Below are 23359 nucleotides of genomic sequence, written 5' to 3' on the forward strand. Positions count from 1 at the left end.
TCATAAGAAGCCAACAAACACTGACACCAAGGACAACATAGGGGAAATTACTTGTGCTTAATAAATGAAATGAAACTTTAAATTAATGGAAATTAAAGTGGCTAACACTCCCAGGGTTCTACTAGGACACATAAATACCCAAGAAAGTGGATGGGGAAACAGCGCCGCGGTAGCTCAATTGGTAGAGCTTCGCTCGTGAAATGCGAAGGTTGTGGGTTCGGTTCCCACCTGCGGCAAGTTGTTTTTTCATTCACTTTAATTTCCATTAATTTATAGTTTCATTTCATTTATTAAGCACAAGTAATTTCCCCTATGTTGTCCTTGGTGTCAGTGTTTGTGGGCTTCTTATGATATGACTAATAAAAATCGGGCCCCTCGGTTAACCCTTTTTCTTCTCGTTCTATATATATATATATATATATATATATATATATATATATATATATATATATATATATATATATATTGTCCCTGCATGGCGTTTTAATCGCAGCTGAACCAAAAAACCAGCTTGGAGATGAAAAATAAAAAAAAAGTCAGTTTTTTGCACTGTGCAGCTCGCACCTTGGAATTGTCAACGTAAAATTGGGCTCAGTGGTGTTGCGTGTAGATGGTCTCTTGGACACAACTTAAGACCGACCACCGTGCATATTTGCACTTAAGTAAGCTACGTTGCAAAGAGCGCTAAAAAAAAAACTGAGGCTGTAATTGCACATCATTTGCGCACCCCCCCTTATAACCTTGTAGGATATCTTTTCTTTTTCTCATGCAAGGAGAAGCTTGATCTTTATCACAGTATCCTTCATCGCATTTTGTGCACCAGAAAGAAAAAGCCCCGTAACGGGAGGAATAGAGGTGTTGCGTGAGGATGCACTAAGAGAAAAGAAATATCCTGCACACGAGGGCGAAAAAATCTGTTTTTTTTTTTTTTTCAGTGTTAACTTATGTCACCTGTCTCAAGAATCTCTCCAGTACGTTTGAGAGCAACATGGAAACTCTTCCTACGACATCCACAGAGCTGTGTTAGCAACCTTCTGGAAAAAGTTTGGCAGGTACATAGGCTGAGTGGTTTTCATACCAGCGGGCGTTGTTATCTGTCTTTGCAAGCGCCGTTTGCCCCAAGCTGGCAATGCTGGCTTTTTGTTCGCACAAGTTGCCGCTACTTTGCACTTATTTAAGCGCGTGGTCGCACAGAAGTTTACAATGGCACCAACATTCTAGTGGTGGGGCTGCCATGGATGCATTCGCCACAGACTGTTGGCATAATATAAAGTTTGCCAAACTCTACCCAGGGTATTGCGCAACTCTAAATCTGTACTCTCGGATCAATTGCTTGTGCGTGTACGAGAGACGGCACAACGTGTGATGGTAACAGGCATTCGTTAACCTTGCAGAATTCCCGCTGCCCATCCTGTCTGTACACTTAGCAAACACGTTGCGTGAAAATAAGTGCTGACGAGAAGTGTTCCCTGTTGCAACTTTCCTTCATCGCGTATACTCTCCTGCTGGTTGAGCTAAGGGGGGACACAGTGGAAATGGTGGCCACGAAACTGATTAATGCAGATTATGGCCCCCGTATAGTCGAAGCTTAACTCTTGTAATTTTGTCTACCTGTTTCACTCTCTTTTTTTTCAGCCAATTCGTCAAGTATATGCATGTCTTGCGCCAGGAGAGACGATTTGCTCGACCGCTTGCTCGAGTACAGCGCCGGAGCACAAGAACGAGGCATGCACCTGCCACAGTCTAGATCGTGATGTTTGCTAGTGGCACGGTGCAGTAATGCATATCAGCTCCGTGGCTGCAAGTGATGCCGGCGTTGATGTCGATGATGGCCACCACGGTGCCGCAGATTGCGACTGCCGCTCCACAGACCGCCAGCATGAGTGCCGGAAACTTGGCCCAAGAGAGCAGAGGTCCGTTTTCCAGCTTGAGGTACGTGGCTGCTGGCAGGATGTAAGCCAGTGGTATGGCGGCCACAACACCCTGGTGGGAAGAGATGGAGTCGAGGGCAGAACGTTAGGTTTCTTTTTTTCTTTCTGTGCCAGTTAGATTGGGTGCAGCTTTAAGTGGTTTAACTTGCAGGCAGGTAATTTATAGCATCGTACAGCTTCGCTATGACAGTGTAGCTAACATGAGCGTAACAGCAGTACAGATGGGCTTTCTGCTTATTGATACTATACGTACGATGCCAAACTGAATGGCTAGTTAGGAACTCCTGCATGAAAAACAGGAGCTATATAAGCCTTGTATCAAGGTACTTGCGTATGCACAAGTTTTTGCAGGAGCTGTAATCTGTGCAACTACTACGCTGCCTGCACAGTGTCTTAGGTTGTGGCTTGGGCTTAATGCGAGGACAGGTAGGTTGCACTGTGTGTAACCACCAGCCCGTGTGCCTGTAGAGGCCATTTTTGACCTTGCACTCGAATGAAACCAAGCAGCACATGCGAGCTTTACTTGTGGTGCAAAATGTGAGTGAATGCGATATGAACAAACATGCAAATTTAATCCAGTTATCCTAAACTTCAAGCTGTGCCTCTTTTAATTCATTGTAAATGATGCCTCTTTCTTGATGCCTTGCAGCTATGATTAACGAAATCTGAATGCTTTTTAATGTCTGTGTGTACATTGAGCTTCAGTGATTTGATATTCTTATGTGGAAGTGTTCAGGGCATCGCTTGTCATTACTAATTATAATACATTCATTAGCACACCTGCCACAAACTGATGTGAATGGGGAGTGACACGTCCCTGTCCTCGACAATGAGTCATGTTCTGCAACCATACCACACAGCAGGTGACCCATTTTTTTTTCAGTTGCATTAGACACCACGATGACAGCTACTGCAGTGAATGCAACAAGTTTGTTTGCCAGTTATAATAAATGAAGTTATTTAGTATGCAATAGTTGAAGAAATGCCACTAAAAAGGTTAAGAGACATACATATATTATGTTAAATTATATCACATTACTTCAGAAATGTGTTCAGCATGTGCAGCCATAACTGCTTACTTGAGAGCCAAATGATGGCCAAACAAGTTGTCAGAATGCGTTACACATTAAGTGGCATTAAGTTTTAGTGACATTAAATATGGCTTTGTGGCATCGTACAAATAACATTAATCTCTAGGCATTCACCTCATGTGGTATGTGTATAAACTTGACATGGGCTTTCATGAGCTTTTCACAGGGTTAGTGTGTGCCATGACGTTAGAAGCAGTTTGTGCAGTTCAGTCTAGTGCAACAAATTAAGGTATAAATTTTGGATGGCCGTGCTGTATTGACAGTGTTGATAACAGCGCAGGGAATACTTGTTTTCTGGCAGCAAGAAACCATTGGCACAGGTTATCGAAATCGACAAGAGACCTTTGATGACTTGTCAGAGGCATCGTACTTGCATTTCCTTTACATAGACCCAATTTCTGATTATCAATGTGTACATTTAGAACTAAGGTATGTGCATGTTGGATGTATTATAAAGAGGTTTAGCTGTAATACTACTCAAGACTTTCCAACAAGTCATAGCTTCACAGAAAGATGGAGGCTTGAAGTGATGACCAGTTGCAGAACAAAAAATGTTGCAGCGATATTCTTTGCTCAACAACTGGTCATTACTCAAGGCTTTCTTTCTCGTTTACTGGCCTTAACATCTCCACCACAAAAGTTTGCATTTGCCATATGCAATTGTAAGACCACATGTAGGAAAGACAGGTCGGATGAACTACAGCTGTAAGTAAAAAAAGTGTGTGGCGTTCATCACAGTAAGGCACATATGCTAATGTAATCCTTACTTTCACATAATTTTGTACAGTTATATGTGTAGCATGGCTATTGCAACATACAGTAACTGGAAGTCATGCTTCACTTCTAAAAGTATGATAAGGTAGAGCTATTCTTCAAAAATTCTGATACTTCACAGTATGAAGGCATGCTTAAAGGGGTCATAATTAGTGACAGCTGTCATCCTGCATAAATTATTTCTGTTCACCTCCACCACCAGCAGGCATCAATGCATTTTCTTACTGCTCTACTACTTTTCTGTTTCAGTTGAATTCGTAAACTTGAGTACCTACTGTACTTGATATGCTATAAAACACAGAGGGCTGTACATACAGCTAACATTCAGAATTGGAAAAAGGTGACCGAGTACTATTATGTTAGTTCTTGTTTTCTCGGTGTTAGTGGTCTGCATGTATGATGTATGCATCAAACCAGCATTTCACTCTTGCAACTGAGCACAAGGGTAAAAATTTTTGATATGAAGATTAATGTACTGCACATAAGGTGCAATGCTAACATGAAATTCTGTGTTTTCATGAGTAATGCCTCGCATTACTTGTACAGTTCTTTTTTTTTTTTCAGAATGTGTTGTACTGAGCCCATGGTTCAAGTCATTTGTTGTACAGTCTCTCTATGTGCCTTGATGATTATCTTTGTGTAAATACCATGTTTCACTACAGTGAGCATATGGAGTGCAATCTGACAGTATGACCACTGCGGCTTAGCTGCACGTTATGTAACACACTCAGGCATGCTCGTTTAAGATGAAAAACGCCAGAACACATGTCCTCAACAACATTTGTTCTTGTTCCAGTCAAATAATGCCTTACTATTTTCATGTAGCACAGATGTGATTTTTTGCCAGTACAGATGGAACACTTGAGAGCATTTGTCCCTCCTTTTTGCTTGTGCTACTCGGAATTAATTAAATCCCGATACTTGCGCTGTGTGTCACATACAGGCTAGCTATCAGCCTTTGATCCATCTCATCATTTGGGTTCAATTTTCCCCAATTATATGTGCACCCAAGTTGCATTCTTTGGGAACCACCTCAAGACAGATGACATCTGCTCAGGTAGAATGTTATACATACTTCTATGGGCTGCCACACGCACTGATCAATCATGCTTGTATGGGCAAGGCCCATTACAGAGCATACTATTGACGTAAAAATTATCCTATTGTATGTTAAGAGTGTATTTGTGATGCTGTTGCTGAAACAGCATGAAATAAAGTTCGCAATGCCCACGTCTGCAACAACTCTATCACTGCCTGTCCTCAGAAAAATTTGTGAGGATGAATTCACAACTTGTTAAAGTCTGGTACTCATGTCTGAGGGACTTGAGGCTACACATGCAGCCTGCTGAGTTCATCAAGACAGCGAATCATCAGTCGAAGTTTTCGCTGGTTGGTAACAGGTAAGCACCAGAAGACAACTCTCTCTTTTCTGAAGTCACCAGTGTAAAAAAAATATTGCCATGCTTTTTTTGTCACATTATAGGAATGTAGACGATTGGCCTAATACTAGGATCACAAAACGAGGAGCACTGGGTACTGAGACGCGTTCAGAGCTATCAAGGAGAGCCTCTGATTTACAATGTGTAAATGCAAAATGTGCCAGCATTATACATGGTCACAAGTAACAGCCTTGTACAAGCTTTTTCTATGGTAGGCAAACTTGTTTGGCAAATTTTTTAAAAGGCATTTTTCATTCTTTTAGATCACTGTAAGTGCAGTCTGACTCATCATGAGATTTCACAGGAAGCAAGACCACGTTCACTGTTCACTATGTGCGTGGTTCCCGATACAGAAGCAGATACGGAAATTTGCTCAAATAGACCTGCAGCAAGGTATGACAGAGGAGCCTTCCAAGGTGAACAGTGACAAAATTTTGAAATGTGTTGTTGACAAAACCTGAGCACCTTGGATCAGCATGTAATGAATTCACCTCTGTATTGCGTCATTACTGGCCTGCACAGCCATTGATAAAAAGCTAAAGACTGTGCAATGAGCAATAGGAAAGAGTAGGCATAATGTCAAGAGCTAGAAGGACAGCAATATCAAGTAGAGATCAAATGCTGGTAGAACTTATTCTTGGACTGAGAGGCAAAAGTGGAGTTGGGTAGTTCATGTGCTGCAAAGAACAGATAATCAGTAGTCCGTTGCAGTAACACTGGTTTTCCAGGGAACAAAACACAGTCAAGGGCATCGGAATGTTAGACGCAGTGTTGAGATTACAAAATTTACTGGCATAAGTTGGACTCACTTGACACAGTGTTGGAATAATTGGAGAAATTTCAGAGCAGCTTCTGCCTGGCAGCAAGCTTGAAATAGCCTAACGATAGCAACCTAGTCTTTGTCACTGCAACTAGCTCCACAGCTTGAAAAGCGTATTGAAACGAGAATTGAATTAACGGCGCAAGTGAAAGATCAGGGCACAAAAAAAAGAAATACAGGGCCATGATGTGTCCTCATCTTTTGCTCGTGCTGTTACCTTGAGTTACTAACTCGGCCAAACCTACATTTTACTGACGCAAGAACATTGCCACACCAAGGTCGTCGGTCCTAACAGAAGCATATCTCACAAATCACTCACATTGAGTTCGAGGACAACTCCAAGGCAGTCGGTCAGCGTTGAAAATGCAAAAGTGGTCAGTACGATGAACAGCGTCATGATGATGTGCCGCACCAAGTTTGATGGAAACCTAGTCACAAAGAATGCATTGTCTAGAACCTACGAAAGATAGAAAGGAATAGAAGAATAATGTCAACACAAGATTAGCAATGTGTATAGTTCAGATGTTCAACTATGTCTTCCCCCATGCTTTCTGTAGCTGCGTAGCCTGTCGCAACAGTGTAAAGGCCGCTTGAGAACTTGCTCTATGTCTACTTGTTATCTACTAAAGTACCTAACTGACAGATAATTGCCACTCAGAAAGGCAAAGGAGTCATTTTTTTAATCCTCTCTGTTTCATCCATTTAGTGTCAGTTACTTCTTCTTTCTTTTTTTTTATATAAAGGCCACTACTGTTGATACTTGAAGGTATAAGCAACTATGTTCTGGTGTTGCAGTCACCAGCTCTCATCTGCCTTGAGACTATACCCTAACCTTGCTGCCAACGAATGCTGATGACCACAGCTTCAATGCACAGCTGGGGTGGTGGCACTTACACTTTTTCAATAAGGTGTACCATCAATGTGTAAACATTGAAGTGGGAATGGTAAAAGGTAAATTGGGACAGCTCTCTCACAAAGAAAACATAAACGTGAAGGCTTTTATGTCATAAAATCTTGTCACTGGTCTGGGACCCCTTAAGTATGCATCAGTACGCATAATTATGTTGTGCAGTGTGCACAGAAATATTGTGCACATTAGTGAACATCTTCATAAAAATGTATGTGCTAGTTTGTTCTAACTTGTTTAACATTTGCAGTCATGTTGATGATCCACCACTGATGCCATGAGAAGGACTGTTTAAGACACTTCTTGCACTCGTGCTTAAAGACATTTGTCCTGATTTCACATCTAGCTGTGATACACACATAAGCACACATACCAGGTGTTTCTATAAGGAAAATGAAACAAAAAATTAAACTCTGTCTAAGTCTGTCGTTTTTGTAGATCGGCCTTGTGACCAGGGATTTATTAGCAGCAAGAAAAATTACAACAGTAATTTCGTTAATTTACTAAAATGCACTAACTCAATTACTAGCTGTAGGTCATGTGCTGAGAGTGCAAAATTGTTGCTGAATAGCAGTGAACTTGTGTCATTAATCCGCCTGCTAATGTCCGCCATTGTAGCATATCAGCAGCAATGGCAGAGGCCTAGATGCGATTGTTTCTTACAAGATGTTCTGCATAAAACGAATGACCTCATATATGTCCATTGCATAAGTTTGGCAATGATACTAAATAGTTTAAAATTTTTATTTAGACTGTCTGTAAGCAGTGGTGGTTGACTATAAAGAGGAATTAACCTTTTTTAGAGCTGTCTTGCCATAAAAGTTGTAAATTTCACATCCACCGATAGCATACAAGAAAATCACTGCAGCTACACAGGCACCGTACTTGTGTAGCCGAGCGCTCTCCCACTTCTCTTCCTTAGTCATTTTAGCCATTCATGCCTAAAGGAATAACACAGAGCTCAACTTTTATGGTGTTGGCAATGTTAGGCAGCAACTAAACTACACGACTTAGGAATGGCACACGAGGAGAAAGCCTTAGCAACATTGAAATGTTGCCACATGCATTTACCCCAAAAAATTAAACAATCAAAGCATGCATCACAGATTCCACTGTCTAACATGGTTAGGCCGCTGCACCTTAGAATTCAATTAGTATGCACTTGGTAAGCCTAAGCACTTGTTACCAACTTGAGCAGCTCGGAAATGTATTATCGTATACACCGGTGACATTTCACTTGGGCAGTATCGTCAACTACGTGAGCTTGCCTTACTCAAAGTTATCACATATTAGTACATAAGCTATGCATTTCTCGCGTGCTTCTGCTAAATGTACTAGATAAACGCGTCTACAATTTTTGGAACACAAATAGCAAAACCATCCTCACCTCCCGGGTGACAAAACACTCGATCGGGTATGTCAGCATTATAGTGAGCGTGAAGAGCAGCCTAGCCACATTGGCAAGGTCGTCATCTTTGCAATAGTTTTCAAACAGGTCGCCTGCAAAAGATGGATTGCATGCCACTTAATTTCAGGTAAGCAAGTAGATTGTCATGCCAGCACACGTTTCAGCACATAGATGGTGCAGCATGCCCCCTCGTGCCGAATACTAAGCACAGATTAACGGAAGCATGCCACGGAGGATCCCAGACTGTGAGGGCTATGATAGGAGTGTGTGGATTTTGGTAAAGAGTGGTTTTATTGCCTTGGGTAGGCTTAACTTTGTTGTTAATGCCTTAAAGGCCCTTGATGACCTTAGCTTGCGACGGGTGATTGTGACTTTTTGGCTTATTATGAGCCCACCTCGTCATAGATATTGCACCACTTTCAGAATGGCTTGCGACGAGAAGGGGCTGTCAAAGGGTGTTTTTCCTTTGACAACACAGATGGCAGTAGTTCTATCTTCTTCACTTTCAATATTTTTTAGACTAGATGGCTGCTAGTGATCCTCACATGGACGTGCCATTGTTTCATCTGCCACCTGAAAAGGGACGTTAATAGATAGAAGATTTGGAAGAAAACCAGTATCTGGTGTAGGTGGTGTGAGAAAGCGTAGTTCGGAGTTTGTGCTCCGAGTGCTATAGCATTGCTGGTAATCGGCAGAAGTTGGCACAGCATCAGTGCAGGTATGCTACAATACAAACAGTCGTTTGTACAAAGTTCAAAGGAATGTGGTAGGTAGTTCATAATAGCAAATAAACAACTATTCTTTGCGATACAAAGGTTCCAGGGCTTTTTGTTTTTTGCAATTAAACATGTTTTTTCAAGCATTTCAGGACATTTAAAAAAAATCGAACCATCTTGGTACCATTCTTGGCGAAAGAAGTCCTGAAGGGGTTCATGCAACATTTTTCACAAGTTCATGTAGAACAGAAGTTGTTTGGAAAGTTATCTGGAAAGCTACTTCAACAAACTATTGTGGATGGCACCTCAGAACTAACCGCCTGCTACAAGAAAAGGCCTTCGAATGAGTGTTGTGTGGGGGCCATTTAATACTGCTAAGCAGGAGCGGATGGTGCCAGCCAATAACAGCTTGCTTACCCTGGCTGAATACATGGAAGGAGACATAACCACCAATGCCGAAGAGCACGATGATGATGCAGGAAAGGGACAAGCTGATGTGGGTCACCTTGTTCCATCGCCGCTGGGTTGGGTCTTTCAGGGCAGAAAACAGCAGGAACGAGTTGTGGTGGCACATGTAAGCTGCGAGAATTGTACATAGGGAGGAAGTTTGCCTGTGTTGCTTAACTAACCTCACAAAGCCCATTGTGTCATTTTTCTTTTTGCTAAGCTGATTTTGATACCTCAATATTCGTATAGGTACTCGCGAAACGTGACAGAAAGCCTGTAGTAGTGTTTTTGATACTCTGGAGCGAGATTTTAGTGGAGGATAGTTCAGAAAACATGCTAATCACTCACTAAACTATTTCAATCAAATAACATTTAATTGCATTTTTTGCATGAACGTATTCTTCATGAACAGAAATGAAGGTGAAGTTTTAATTTGCTTTGATGTGGAAGGCTGTTTGGGCTTCATGAGGTTAGTGCAGTATCTGTTGTCGTTTCCATTGATATTACCTATGCAAGATGGGCAAGGTTAACGGCATTTAGTCTCTAGGGTGGTGAGTTCCTAAATACATTAATCCGTCCAGAGCCAATACCGCACGTGTGAGTTCCTTTTTAACACCATTTGTGATAATGACACATTCAGCAAATGCAGAAAGTTACCTATTGCCCTACATGCCCGTACCACAAAGGCAAATTTAATTGCATGAAGAGGAAGCTTCAACTTAAGACAAACTTCGATTTCCCTATTGAAATACTTGTAAGGTGCAGAAATGCTTTTGTGAGGCAACCACTGGGCCCACTTGATTTAAGTTTGTTACATCTGAAAGTAAAAGTTAAATTCTAGTAATTCTAGGAAGCAGAATGTTGATTCAGGACCCCAAATTTTAAAAAAAAATTCTTGAAAACTGGTAAGCTTACATCAAATTGAGGCACGAAGTTCACAAATCTGTCACTCTGTACCAAAAACATGTCGCAGTTCTGTAAGCTGCATCTGTTAGAGCACAAAGCAGACAAATTTATATATGAATTTCAAAAGCTTGCCTATAATTGTTACAATGTTTGGAGGGTTTTGCAATAGTTGCATATATTGTATCAATTTTGTCTGCTATTAGATGTATTGTTAGGTGGAGTTTACAGAATTGTGATATGGCATTTTGTTTCTGAGTTGTAAAGCTGATACTTGAGTTCTGTTAAATTCAGCAGCATTGTAGAATTTTTTTGTAATTATTAGCCTAAATAAAAAGCCTTCTTGCTACATTCACAAAATCCTAACTTTTTGTTTGAAATGCAATGAACCTCATCGATTTGGTGCTGTGGATGGCTAGAAAAATTACCTCCATTTCCATCTATTCAGATAGGTGCTCCTGAGCTAAAGCTTCCTCTTATGTTCCTTGGCCATAGATTTCTTTGGTGCAATTATTTCCAGAGTCTATACCATGCAGCCCTTCTTAACATCATTGGACGTTGTGATGATGATACATATGGCGAATGCTGCAAACAAGTTCAGAATTTGTATTTAGAAAAAAAAAAAATTCACCGATGATTACGACATTCGTTAATGCGAAATTTGAGCACAGCTCTATATGTGTTTTCGTTTCATGATATATTGACTGGCGCAGAGACAATCTGTCTCGTGCGGCACATTGCAAACGGAGTGAACTGTGCCGTGACTGCCTCGCTAATCTAGAAATCGCGAGAGACAGCGCGTGGGTAACGCGTGGGCACGATTCACAGCAGCTGCCGCCAACAAACCTCCCAGACGATGCGCGCTACTCTGGTTCCATCTCGTAGCCATCATTGTCGCGCTGCACTTTTCTTCTCACCCTTTTGCCACAGCCTCCTCTTTTGCTTTCCTCCTTGCGTCTTTCATCCCCCACTGGACTTTGCGTTCACTTTCATCTCTCACTGTGCTCGTTCGCTCAGTTGCACCGATGCTTGCCGCAGGAATAGGCGCCGAAAAGCTGCGCTCTAATAACAGTTTATTGGTTATGTGTGCAATCAAAGTTGTGGTGTGAGGGATATTTCAAGCAGAGGGCCTTTATCTTGCTTTTTTGAACTACTGATTCCTTTCTTTTGGCAAATGCTTTTTCATCATCATCAGCCTATCTTTACGTCCACAGTAGGATGAAGGCCTCTCCCAGTGATCTCCAATTACCTCGGTCTTGCGCTAGCTGATTCCAACTTGTGCCTGCAAATTTCCTAATTACATCACCCCACCTAATTTTCTGTGATCATTGGCTGTTTCCCTTCCCGTGGTGCCCATTGTGTAACTCTAATGGACCACTGGTTATCTGCCCTATGCGTTACATGGCCTGCCTTTTTGTCTTTGTAAAACAACAAGCTCTTTTTTGTCGAGCAGCACCCCTTAGTTAAGAACAGTGAATGTGTAAAAATTTGAGGGAAAAAAAAATGTATTTTTTGGCATTCTCCCTCTAGTATTTTCTCTTTTCACTAGGAGTATTCGAATACAGTGGAATCTCGATAAACGGAAATCGCTTAAATGGAACTGCCTATTAAAAGAACACCATCCTCATGGTTAGTTGGCTTTGTATTCATGCAGTTGTATTCAGCTTTGTCTCTCAGTAAATGGAACTCCTGATAAACGGAACCCCTTGAGGTTCCGTTCAAAGAGAGTCTACTGTAGTGTAGTTTCAGAATTTAATAAAATACGAATATTAGAGAAAAACTACCTCCAAATACTGAATCGAATATTTTTTTAATTTCTAAACAAAGTGATTGTTTTTATTTAGCCCTTCCAGTAAAAAAAATTAGTAATTTTTTACATTATTTGACACATGTAATCCCATTTAAATTGTATGTCCAATCAACTGAGGAGCTTATAAATGAGAAGCAACTGCTTTCAGTTATCTGGTATGCCATGACTAGTACATTGATTAAACAAGGAAGCAGTACATCACCAGATGCACGCAAAGGGTGGGTAGTGCTCATCGAAGGAGCGAAGTACGATATGACAGCACGTTACATTGTCTTAAAGAGATGCAAACATGGCAAAACTCACCCAAATAATTAATTGCCTTGCCTAAATTAGTACAGTAAATTAGCATATAGATTGCCTAAAAGCAAGGGGTTCTTATTAAATGACTTGATGATTAGTGAAGAGGAGTTATCTGAAGTGTGCATTTGCTGGGGACTAGCGTTTGTGTGCAGCAACCTTGGCTACCTTGCAGCAAGATCAAGTGGAACAGTCCTTGCTCGCATCAGTCTCTCTCCTTCAAGACGGCGATTGTTGTTGCCCCTTATATTTGAAAAGAAACGAACACCCTATTCAACAATTTCCGATTATGCATTCTTGAGTCGAATGGAAATTAAATAGCAATGACTATCTCATTCCTACTTGAAATTTCAGATAGTCACACACCCCTACTTTCCACTCTTATTGTAAACAGTTGCAAAATGTCACTTGACAACTGCTACTAAACACACTTGTGAGCCCCGTTACATGTTGGAACTGGTGCTGAAAAAATAACCTACTTCTTTTCGGATTTTCATTTGGGCATTACTTACCCCTTCAGTGAAGCACTTGGTACAGCATCTCATATGGTCATATGTGAGTATCGGATGCATACAAGGTGTAGGTTGTATGTTATTTTCAATGGGAAATTATGTCACCACAAGTAGAACTTTGCTTACCAAATGCAATGACACCAATGGCCTTTGTGATGCCTCTGTCAGCAAACGCATAAGAATCGGGTGAAGTGGGCCTGTAATGAACGACGAGATGCAGTGTTTTGGCATCTGATCAAGAAAACTGTGTGACTGAGTTCAGACTACTTACATGACGCCTACAAAGTTTCCTATCCGCACAATCACAAAAGTCAGGATAATAAGAATAATTAGAAGTGATGCCAGCGACACCTGGTGGAGAAAAGAAAAAAAGGTGAATCAAGTCACTAATGGAACTTTGAATGCAGGGAACCGTGAACTTGTAATTAACATGCAGCATTGCTTGCTGTTGCTTGCTATAGCATTTTTTCTTGAAAGCTCTTCCCCTTTGTATGCTCGCAATGTTGCCTGTGCTAAGTCATGCAGCACCTTGTCTTAATGATTAAGTCACTATAACCAGTCTTCGCATGGGCATGGAAAATGATGGTGGCATTGCTTACTGCAATGTAACCACAATATAAGAAAGTTGCATTTGACATGGAAATATCTTCATTGATATTTACTGTAAGCGTAACTTACCACATGCTAGTATTGGCAAGAAAAATGTTAGATTTCATTATATCAGATCATTCATTATATGCGTGCTTGTTATATTTGGGTTTTACTGCACCACTTTACTGCAAAGCAAATTAAACCGCTGCTTGTTTTCACCTTGCAACGGACATTATTTGCTCAAAAAATAGGTTTTTGACTAATTACATCGTGGCACATATTGCAATTTATAAATTGCAGCCAGCAAGTTTGCAATGTATATCCACTTGGAATGAATTCTGAGGATGGCCCTCAATTTTGAGACATGCCCTGTCAAACTTGTGATATAAGTGCACTGTTGTTCCACTTGCCTTTTTAACAAAACTTCATTTTATGCATTGTAATAGAAAAATAACCGGAATGCCAACATAGTCTTTGCACATTTTGGGAATGAATATCTCAAAAGCATTCAATCACACACACCACACAGGAAGCCACTAAACACTGAAAAGTGCTGCCATCTATAGTATTTAAAACTGTGACTAGAAGCAAGCTGACAGCTATGCTCATCATTGGTTAAAACCACAAGGTATCTTTTTTCTCGACTATAATATTTATTGACCATATTGGCAAAACTTTTGGTGACGACTATACTTGTCATTGGTAGATAAAGGCTTAAGGTAAGCTTTTAACTATGGGCGACCCTGCTTTCTCTATTTAAACATACGTGAAATGCAGAAATGGCCTTGTAGATTGGAATTTGTATGATTTGTGTCAATTATTTGTATGAAATGTGTTGCATTCTAGTGAAAAAATCTAATTCTACAAAGAAGCAAACTTTTGATTTGGGACCTTGAAAAATGGCCATAAACAGTTTTACAAGGAAAAAAACGAAACATTAAGTTTATAATTCTTAATTCTGCACCAAAAACAGATACCATGTCACTTATGTGAGCTACGTCTGTCAGAGCATCTCAAGTGTACAAATGTGATACACATGAAATCACAGCTTGCGTGAAGTTTTTACAATGCTTACAAGGGTTTCGCAAAAGCCTACTTCCAAATATATTTCAGAGCGGAGTGTAATACATCAGTTTTGTTTGCTTTGGGTGTATTAGGTGCTTACTGAATTGTGATACCATTTTGTATTGCTGAGCTACTGAATTGTAAACTTGAGTAGTTAGTTTTTAAACTTTGAAGAATTTTAGTACGATTAGCATTCTTTGGGAGCTTCACCCAGTTTGTCACCCAGCCAACTTGTCTCTGGCTATGTGCTGCCCCTTCAATGACAAAAATTCCTTTACAATTTCTTCAGTGCTAGGCAGAATCAAACCCATATTATATGCAGGGTGTTTCACCGAACACTTTCGAAAATTCTTAAATGTTGCTTCTGGCACCTAGTGCAATTCTGGTTCAAGAGGTGGACAGCATAATTAACTATTTAACAGAGAATATTAATTAACTTTTTAACTAATTACCTTATGGCCCATATTGCAATTTACAAATTCTAGCCTGGGAGTTCGCAAGGTGGATCCACTTGGAATGAATTCTCGAGATGACACCAGTTTTGAGATATTAATTCCCGAACTTCGCAGAGAAATGCATTGGCATTCCAGTTAATTTTGTGCTTAAATGCATAAAACAATGTTTTGTTAAGAAAGTAACTGGAACGCCAATGCATTTCTCCGCAAAGTTCGGGAATTAATATCTCGAAACTGGTGTCATCCTGAGAATTCATTCCAAGTAAATCAGCCTTGCAATCTAAATGGCTAGAATTTTAAATTGCAATGTTGGCCATAAGGTAATTAGTGAATTTTTGCGAATTAGTCATTTATGCATTTCAATTTTTCATGCAAATAATGTCTGCCTCTTCAAGTAGACCACCTCATGAACTAGAATTGCGCTATCTGCCACAGACAGCCTTTAAGAATTTTTGGAAGTGTTTGCTGAAACACACTGTATATTCAGACACGTACCACGCTAATATTTTGTGGCGGTGGCGCTAGATGGCTCAGTGTCCAGCGGGATGCATTAGCCGGGCACATCTACCCAATGCGTTAAGGCGTTGGCAATATGGTGTGCCGCTGCATTGCTTCAATGCTAATCGCACCAAGTTGACAGTCATCTTGGGATGGTTTCTGGTGGCACAAATTGGCAATCTACATCCTTCAGTTGGTAGATTTCAACCCTTTTCTCTTAAAGGTGCCCTGCAACACTCCTGAAAAAGCTTAATTGTTCAGCAGTGCTGACAGCAGCATCATTAGGGTGTCTACCAACCGGGGATTCTCAAGGATTTTGAGTAGTCTGGAAAAACTGGGGGAAAACTCAGGGAATTTGTGCCTCTATCAGGGAAAATTGGCTGTAATTTTATTGAAAGGGTCAAAAGTCGCGGTAATGCTTGCTCGAATAACAGACAGGAATCGTAATGAAACGTGTTTGACGCCCTGTCGTCGGCTGGAGGAGTTGCCAGTGTACAGTGAACTACCGACTTTCTGGATTCCGGATAATTTGGACGGCTTCGCGGCACCACCACGTGCCCCATAGAGTCAGTGTATCAGAACGTCTCAAATTTCGGACGCAAGAACTCTTCGCCGTCCGATTTTCCAGACGTTTTCCGTGACCGCAGGTCTGAAACGGCATTAATCAAAGCCACCACCGCTGCCATTTTTATTATCTCGCCACCTCGAACCAGCGCTCTCGCACGCAGATCCACTGGCAGCCGTAGACACCACTGCGACTACGCTAGACCTAGCTGCTTCGACATTCGCTATGAAGCTTCTTGCAGTTGGGTGCCGTGTTTTTTATTGAAAGAATTCTCCGCTGTCAGCAATGGCACGAACTCCGCCTTTGTGGTCCTCGCGATTGGCTTAGAAGCTTGGAAAGCACGTAGCGTTGCATAATGCCGGTTCCCGAAAGTCAGCTTCGCCTCTGTACAGAAATGTTACTTGGTGAAGTTACGCAAAAGTATTGCAGTGAAGCATAACAAGCGTGGGAAGGGGCTATGCCACGGGACACAGTATGTATTCCTTAATTATACACGCATGCACCCGGTATTTCCTGTCACAGTACTGGCACCGATATGCCTAATACGTGTACCCACAGGCCTTCAGAGCGTTATCGAATGTGCCTGTGGCGGTTTGAGCCCTTAAGAGCAGTGAATGACATGCATTTTTTTTCCAACTGGCCGATTTTCCGGACGTTTTCGCGGCCCCTAGGGAGTTCTAAAAATCGTACGTGGACTGTGAAACTGACCAAGAAGATGCTTCAAATGGTCCGTGGGGCGAACGAGTGGTGGAAGGAGGACAAGAACAGAAATGACCTATGCACTGAGGAATGAACGGGAAAGGAAGCTGCTGTCGCCATTTTGAAGGAGCTTGAGCTCAAAAAACAAAGTGTTTGCTGATGCCGAGATGCAGGTGTCTCTCATCCAAACCAAATAAACTCTTTAAAGCAGTGAAACACAACACTGAGGCGACATGCGTGGGATGAGAGTATGTCAGGACAGTTGAGGTTGACTTACGAGCTGTTCATAGAGAATCTCAATTGTGACAAAGTTCGGGCCTTATACCGCTGAGCTTGCTATCAGTTGATAGAAATAGCTCATATTCGAAAATATTTGCTTCTGTATACATTCCCTTTTTATTCGTGTTAGGGAATGTCTGACTCTATATGCTTACTAGAGAGTGGCAGCATCTGGCGATATGGTTTCAGCCCAACTTGACAAAAAAACATAGTTCTGCATCACTCAGGGAATTTTGCAAAGGCACTCAGGGAAAACCTGGAAAACTCAGGGAATTTGGAAATGTCAGCTTGGTAGACCCCATGATCATGATGCGACAATTTTTTTGCACTTTGTGTAATGGACGTAATGTCAATGTACTGGGAGGTCAGTGGTGGCACAATGGTCATTGGTTTAAAATGTAAAGCGTGATTTACATTCACATAATATTGAAAGTACTTTGAAAAAAAAAATATAGGGCATCGCATTTAACAATCATTTTAAGTATTAACGACAACCATTCAGAGGGCGAGGTGTTGCGTTTTACAACCATTTTAACAGGTGAGGTGTTGCAACCATAGAAACGATGCATCAACATGCTGAGCATGTGGCACACAAACAGCCACCTTGCACAAGCTGTTGTAACCATTAAAGTGACTTGTGGCTTCCGAGAGCAGACCACGCGCTGCCTGATCGCGGAAACCATAGGAGTGCCATCAACAGGTTGAGCAGGCTTGGCACCCATGGTGTGCGAACTTTTTAGAGCGCAGCTCTTTTGGGTGCCCATTCCTGCGGTGAGTAGCGGTGGCGACGTAACCAAGTGAACGAGCACAGTGAAAGATTTAAGAGCGAATGATGGAGACCATTGAGAGCGACCCCTTCAGTGATGTGTGCACAGGAAACTAGTGTCGTGCGAACCCACCCAGGACCCACCCAACCGCTTGAAGCGTACTCATATCTGGTCTCAGCGAGACTGCTCGTTTCGTTCTATCGTCTGCTCGTGTCAGCTATTGCTTGTGCTTGTTTGGTTTGCTTGGTTTGGTGTCATTCGCGCTTTTTCTTGATTGCCATGGTTTGCAATTGTTTTGTAATCTGATTGTATGCGCGACGTGAATGCTGTGGTACTTCCTGGAAGCCACGTGGCACCAGCAATTACATTGGAACCTTTGACGAGTGATGTATAAAAGCCAACATGTTTGATCCGCAGATAATATTTTTGACAATTGCCAAGTCTGCTACATGTCTCACTCAAATATCGCATTAGGGAGTACTGTAATCGTCTGTAAATTTTTTTACGTAACATCGATGTTCTGCGGCTATTGGGCGCACCCTACAAAGTAATGGGAGAGCCGCAAGGATTCCAAGTCGAGAGTTGCTCTCATTTTGCTTGCAATTTGAAGTTTCTGCAACCGATAACTTGAAGTTTGTGTGCATTAATTACAATCATTCCTTTTGCAGTTAGTTCTTTGACATGCTAAAAAAAAAGAAAGGCCTAAAGCAAGAATGACAGGCTCACAGAAAATTGTTGCAGGGCTCCCTTAAATGCAACAAACCTCATCAAATTCAGTGAGTTAGATGCCAAGCAAAATGACTTCAATGTTACCAAGCATATAAATTAAAATTTTGTCACAATCCTCCACCTATTGGCCACTATATGGCTCTCACCGGTCTATTGGCATATGCCTGTGCTAATGCACTTGCCTTGTTGAGCTTCGATATGTTTCTGTGCAGGGAAAGAGGCAGGGTGACAAATAATGAGGCCATGATAACAATAAAGTGGCGGTTGCCAAGAATGCTGTCAGGTGCCACTGAAATAAAGAAAAGAAAGTTTTAAAGAGAACAGCATGAAAGAAACCCACAAACTCGGTGGCTAACTCGGTGTGTACACTCACCGTTGAAAATTCGCAAGAACACCTTAGTGACCGTGTCACCAATGATGACGTTGTAGCTGATCATGGCTGTTGAGAGGAAGATTCAAATTATGCTCAGTTAGCCAGTTCAGTTTAAAAATGAGGCATTGTTATGTACCACATGTTACACATATGTATTTTTTATGCAAACAGATCTTTAAATAATTAGCTGACAGATAGTGCTGTTTCAGCATATCGGGACGATTTCTTGCAAAGGTAGAAATTACCTGCATGAGAGAGAAATTGTAATGTCCACATGCCTAATTAAAAAGCTGCACTGATTAGCTTTCTATTTGTTCTATTCACGACACATGTTGGGATTGCAAATTTGAAGCCGAGTACTATTAAAGTCGTGTGTGCTTCAATGGGATTTTAATACTAGTGCCTCGAGATATCCGTCCCCAAAATCTGCTAAAAAATGTATCAACATTTCAATTACTGTCGTCCCGGCCAGCTAGAGCGAGGCCCTTGTGAAATTTTTAACTGAAACACCAATCTATTTTGTCAGATGTTTCATGGACAGATATCTCAAAATTGGTGCTAGTCAGTATTTTTGCTATTGCGAACTACAGCTTTACTAACGTTGAGCTTCAATCTTGTGATTGAAACATATGTCCTAAATTGAATATTTCAGAAATCATATGCTGAATTTTTAAAATGAACTGTAAACAATCTCTGCCTGTTTGATTAATCCAACTTAAAAGGTCAAGTGCTATGCGATTCTAAAAGATATCTTCAAGCGAGTAAGAAGCGTCTTCTCAAACACAGGTTATAGCCTCATTCGAGTACATACCAATGAAAGGATAAATAAACTGCATGATGGTCAAGACATAGAATCCTGGCAGGCCAAAGGCAGCTTGGACAAGGTCCTAAGCGGGAGAAGGGAAAAAAATTATTTTTATGCATGTTGCAGACATCAAAAGCACACTGAAAAAGAAGTGCCACTATTAAAGTGCAACCATTTCTTACAGCACGTTAAGATCCTATCGCAAGAAAAATGGTACTAAAGTAGATAACATTTTTTTATCTCATGCATATCAATTTTTTAACTCCGTATAAGTAAAAAAAGCTCTTAAATGCCTTTTAAATCTCTTTATAAGGAATGATTTGTGCATGCAAAGGCAGATTCACACAATCGACTAAATCAGTGACTAGGTTCTCAAACTGGACATCAAGTGCCGTATTTGTACCGAATTGGGCTTTGAGGAAGTAGTCCGCATGGCCATTGCATGGCCATTGCATGCATGGCACGCTTCAGTGCAACTTTGTCAACTTTACTCTTGTTTGCAGATGACCCATTGTGTACATTCTCTTTGATGACCAGTTCCTTTTGCTGCTAATGGTCACATGTACGGTGCAGTGCACTGTTAAAGGGAACACAGGAGTGCAAGCACATGTGAATGCAGTTGAATCTCAATATGAATGACCACTGTTCTAACAAATTACTGGGTATAACGAAGTAAATATAAAATGTTTCTTGCCAATACCAGCATGTAACAAACATATGCTTATGATGAATATTAAATATAATGAATGTGTCTGAGTGTCGGATGTCACATCTTCATAACAAGGTTTGACAATCAGAATCTGGCATGGCCAGATATAAAAAATTATCTAATATAACAAAATAACTCTAGAATGGTTTTTTTCGTCGGTAACAGCATGTAATGAAAATATGTTTATTACGAATTTCAGACATAATGAAGGTATCGGCGAGGGATGTGAGACTTATAGCGAGGTTTGACACTCTAGATCTGAACAAATTAACTGAATGATTTTAAATGTGTTTACTACATGCCTGCACGTAATGAATGTATGCTTCTAACGAATGTCTAATATAGTGACGGTAGTTTCGTGTTGAAATATATTTCGCTATATTGAAGTTCGACTGTATTTTTCATTGGCAAGTGCGGGGGTGCCCTTTGCTGCAGACGACTTGTGATTGGTGGGACAGGCACCTTCCTTCACCTTAGTGCAGTGCATTGATGGAACTTCATAGTAATTGCAGCTGGAGTGCCACTAAAGCAAGGAAGACACATTGGCATGTTCCCTTTAACAGTCAACCACACTGTGCATCGGTCTCGTAAGACAGCTACGGCCGCCAGCTTATTATTGACAGATGTACCAGCAGTGTGCATAATCGGCGCAGTCATCTATGCATGGTGCAGTGAGAGATCTGCAAGGGATATAAGTCAACCAACCTGATATGTTGAGGTGCCTGTGCTAATGCCAGCCTTGATTAAAATGCACAGAGAGTAGTCCGTAATGGCTGCAAACATTATCAGCAGGATGATCCCCATTCCAAAGCCAGCTTGCTTTAATGCATATGCGATTCCTGTGATGTTACGGGTGACAGTCGTTACACTCTGCACTGCAACCATGTTGTGTATTCTTCCAGAACTTCTTACTTACCCACAACTCCTGATCCAATGATGCTGTTGATATAGTTGAAGCTGGTTTGTAATAAACTGCTCGTTTCCTGAGAAGCAGTATTGTCCTCCTAAGTGACGGGATGGGAACGTCGTGGAAATTTCATTAGTGTGGCAGAAAACATTTTCCAAGGTCACTTACAGTTTGGGGCGTAATGTCATTTTAGCTAATTGCATGCACCTTAAGAAGGAAACTTGTTTTTACATACATGCACACACACGCGCACACACGGACATGCACACACAAGGTAGTACACAAAATGTGTTAATGTGTTCAAACACAGAGACATTAGTCATGCTTTAAGTAACGTGAGCAGTTCATACCAGCACGAGTTGCTTTGTGTCAGTGCTGTCATCGCTCTGGAAGCAGAACATTGGGAGGGTTTTAGATACACTTGAGTGATCACATGTCAGCCAAGAGTAATCAAGAATGGTAACTTAAATTGAAGCAAGCTTTAGCAGCAATCAGTAAGTTTTGTGAAATTTAAACCAAGTATTTTGGTGTGAATGTGTTAGAAAGTAGTTTCATTTTTAATAACTGACAGCGGTCTTTCAAATCTGATTTTGGCTCCTCAAGCTGTAAAATGTTGCACACGAAAAATGTGGGTCTGACCATTAGTGGGTGGAAATTACACTTGCTCCTTATAACGATATAATTATGCAATAATGAAAATGAATTCTTCATCCTCATAAACTGCGAAAGTTGAGCTACCGGGGATTACCCTTCCACATGTACTTTGTGCAGCAATTTTTCTGGGGTATGTCAGTTGAAAAAAAAAATGAAATCTGTTTCAGGACAGTTATTGGGCTGGTTAGTAGTACATATGGGGTCAAAACAGCACTGAGACGATGAGGCAAGAAGGAGCAGTGGACACACACTGATACGTACAGACTGTACATGTCACAGTGACATAACATAAAAATATCGCAAACACTTAACAAAGATGTAAACGCTTTATAACACAATGGAATGAAAGCATGTGGTTCATGCAAATGGCACTATTCCTGGCAATGTAATACACTTCCAGATTTTTTCATGTGATTTGGTAAGAGTGCCAGAACAACGTTTCTTCTTTCTTTTTAGGGATGTGCCAGTATTCGATTTAAGAGTTCACTACTTGAAACTCAATTTGTATTTGCGAGATTATTCAATATTGTTATTATGTGATTGAATGGTATGCTATTCTGTGTGCGCTTCGGCTCCATTTCCAGAATTCTGAATTGTCGAAGTATTCGAAACTAACAAATATAAATCTGAAAACATGCATAATCTACTGTCTCGGTGAGCAAATTGCATTGCCATTATTCCAGTTCATAGCCAGTATAAGCCAAATGCGAAAAATGTGTTTATTAACAGCCATAAAGAAAGGATGTTTAACATCATAGATACAGTTCACTGCAGCGCAAACAAGAAGAAAAATCTTACAGTCGCCAGCCAGTTCTTCAGACCTGCTAGTAATTATTCGAACACCCCGGCAACACAGCTTCTCTACTGAACCACTGTACAACAGCGACCGAAGGCGTCCCGCTCGAGGTGTCCCGCGAGTTTTGGGACATGACCCGCGCGTACAATGTCGTGAAAATGGTGGCCGTGAAGAATGCCATTCAGATTGCACCCCCTGCTCGCACTTTCGTTGGTGAGGTGGCTTCTCGGCCTTCCTTCTGCGTCGACTCGGCGCCAAACCTTAACGAAACACACAACCTCTTTATAATGTCTCGAAACTGCTAGAAAAGGCTGTAGACGTTTTTGTCTATGCAAAGACGGCAAATTGATGTCTTTTTCTCCAAACATAGCCATCGGTGCTTGAAATATGCCGGCATATTATATCTGCTGTA

The 23359-nt window shown here is 41.1% G+C and overlaps 2 protein-coding genes and 1 non-coding gene across 9 annotated transcripts in view; 2 read left to right on the plus strand and 1 right to left on the minus strand.

The window, feature by feature from the left end:
* The window catches only part of Wdr24 (WD repeat domain 24), a 52548-nt gene extending 50823 nt beyond the window's left edge, over positions 1-1725 (plus strand). For both annotated transcript variants that reach the window (XM_055076011.1, XM_050187218.3), the window contains one exon: positions 1636-1725. The gene's annotated coding sequence lies outside the window, so the exon portion shown is untranslated. The remainder of the gene's footprint in view (positions 1-1635) is intronic.
* On the plus strand, positions 164-236 carry TRNAS-UGA (transfer RNA serine (anticodon UGA)). Its single transcript has one exon. It is a non-coding gene; the product is annotated as a tRNA-Ser (tRNA).
* Positions 1726-1743: 18 nt separating the features above from the next.
* The window catches only part of LOC126540415 (putative sodium-coupled neutral amino acid transporter 11), an 83661-nt gene continuing 62045 nt past the window's right edge, over positions 1744-23359 (minus strand). For 3 of the 6 annotated variants that reach the window (XM_055076013.2, XM_050187230.3, XM_055076015.2), the window contains exons 2-13: positions 21848-21883; positions 21507-21594; positions 21296-21429; positions 19888-19963; positions 19077-19142; positions 18886-18992; positions 13327-13406; positions 13182-13252; positions 9504-9665; positions 8350-8462; positions 6375-6512; positions 1744-1983 (exon numbers count right to left, since the gene is read on the minus strand). In XM_055076013.2, coding sequence (XP_054931988.1) covers positions 1744-1983; positions 6375-6512; positions 8350-8462; positions 9504-9665; positions 13182-13252; positions 13327-13406; positions 18886-18992; positions 19077-19142; positions 19888-19963; positions 21296-21429; positions 21507-21594; positions 21848-21883 — 1311 coding nt within the window. The remainder of the gene's footprint in view (positions 1984-6374; positions 6513-8349; positions 8463-9503; positions 9666-13181; positions 13253-13326; positions 13407-18885; positions 18993-19076; positions 19143-19887; positions 19964-21295; positions 21430-21506; positions 21595-21847; positions 21884-23359) is intronic. The other 3 variants (XM_055076016.2, XM_055076012.2, XM_055076017.2) reach the window with 2 other exon arrangements.

The sequence above is a fragment of the Dermacentor andersoni genome, chromosome 2 (assembly GCF_023375885.2).
Source record: "Dermacentor andersoni chromosome 2, qqDerAnde1_hic_scaffold, whole genome shotgun sequence".
In the NCBI taxonomy this organism is placed as follows: Eukaryota; Metazoa; Arthropoda; class Arachnida; order Ixodida; family Ixodidae; genus Dermacentor; species Dermacentor andersoni.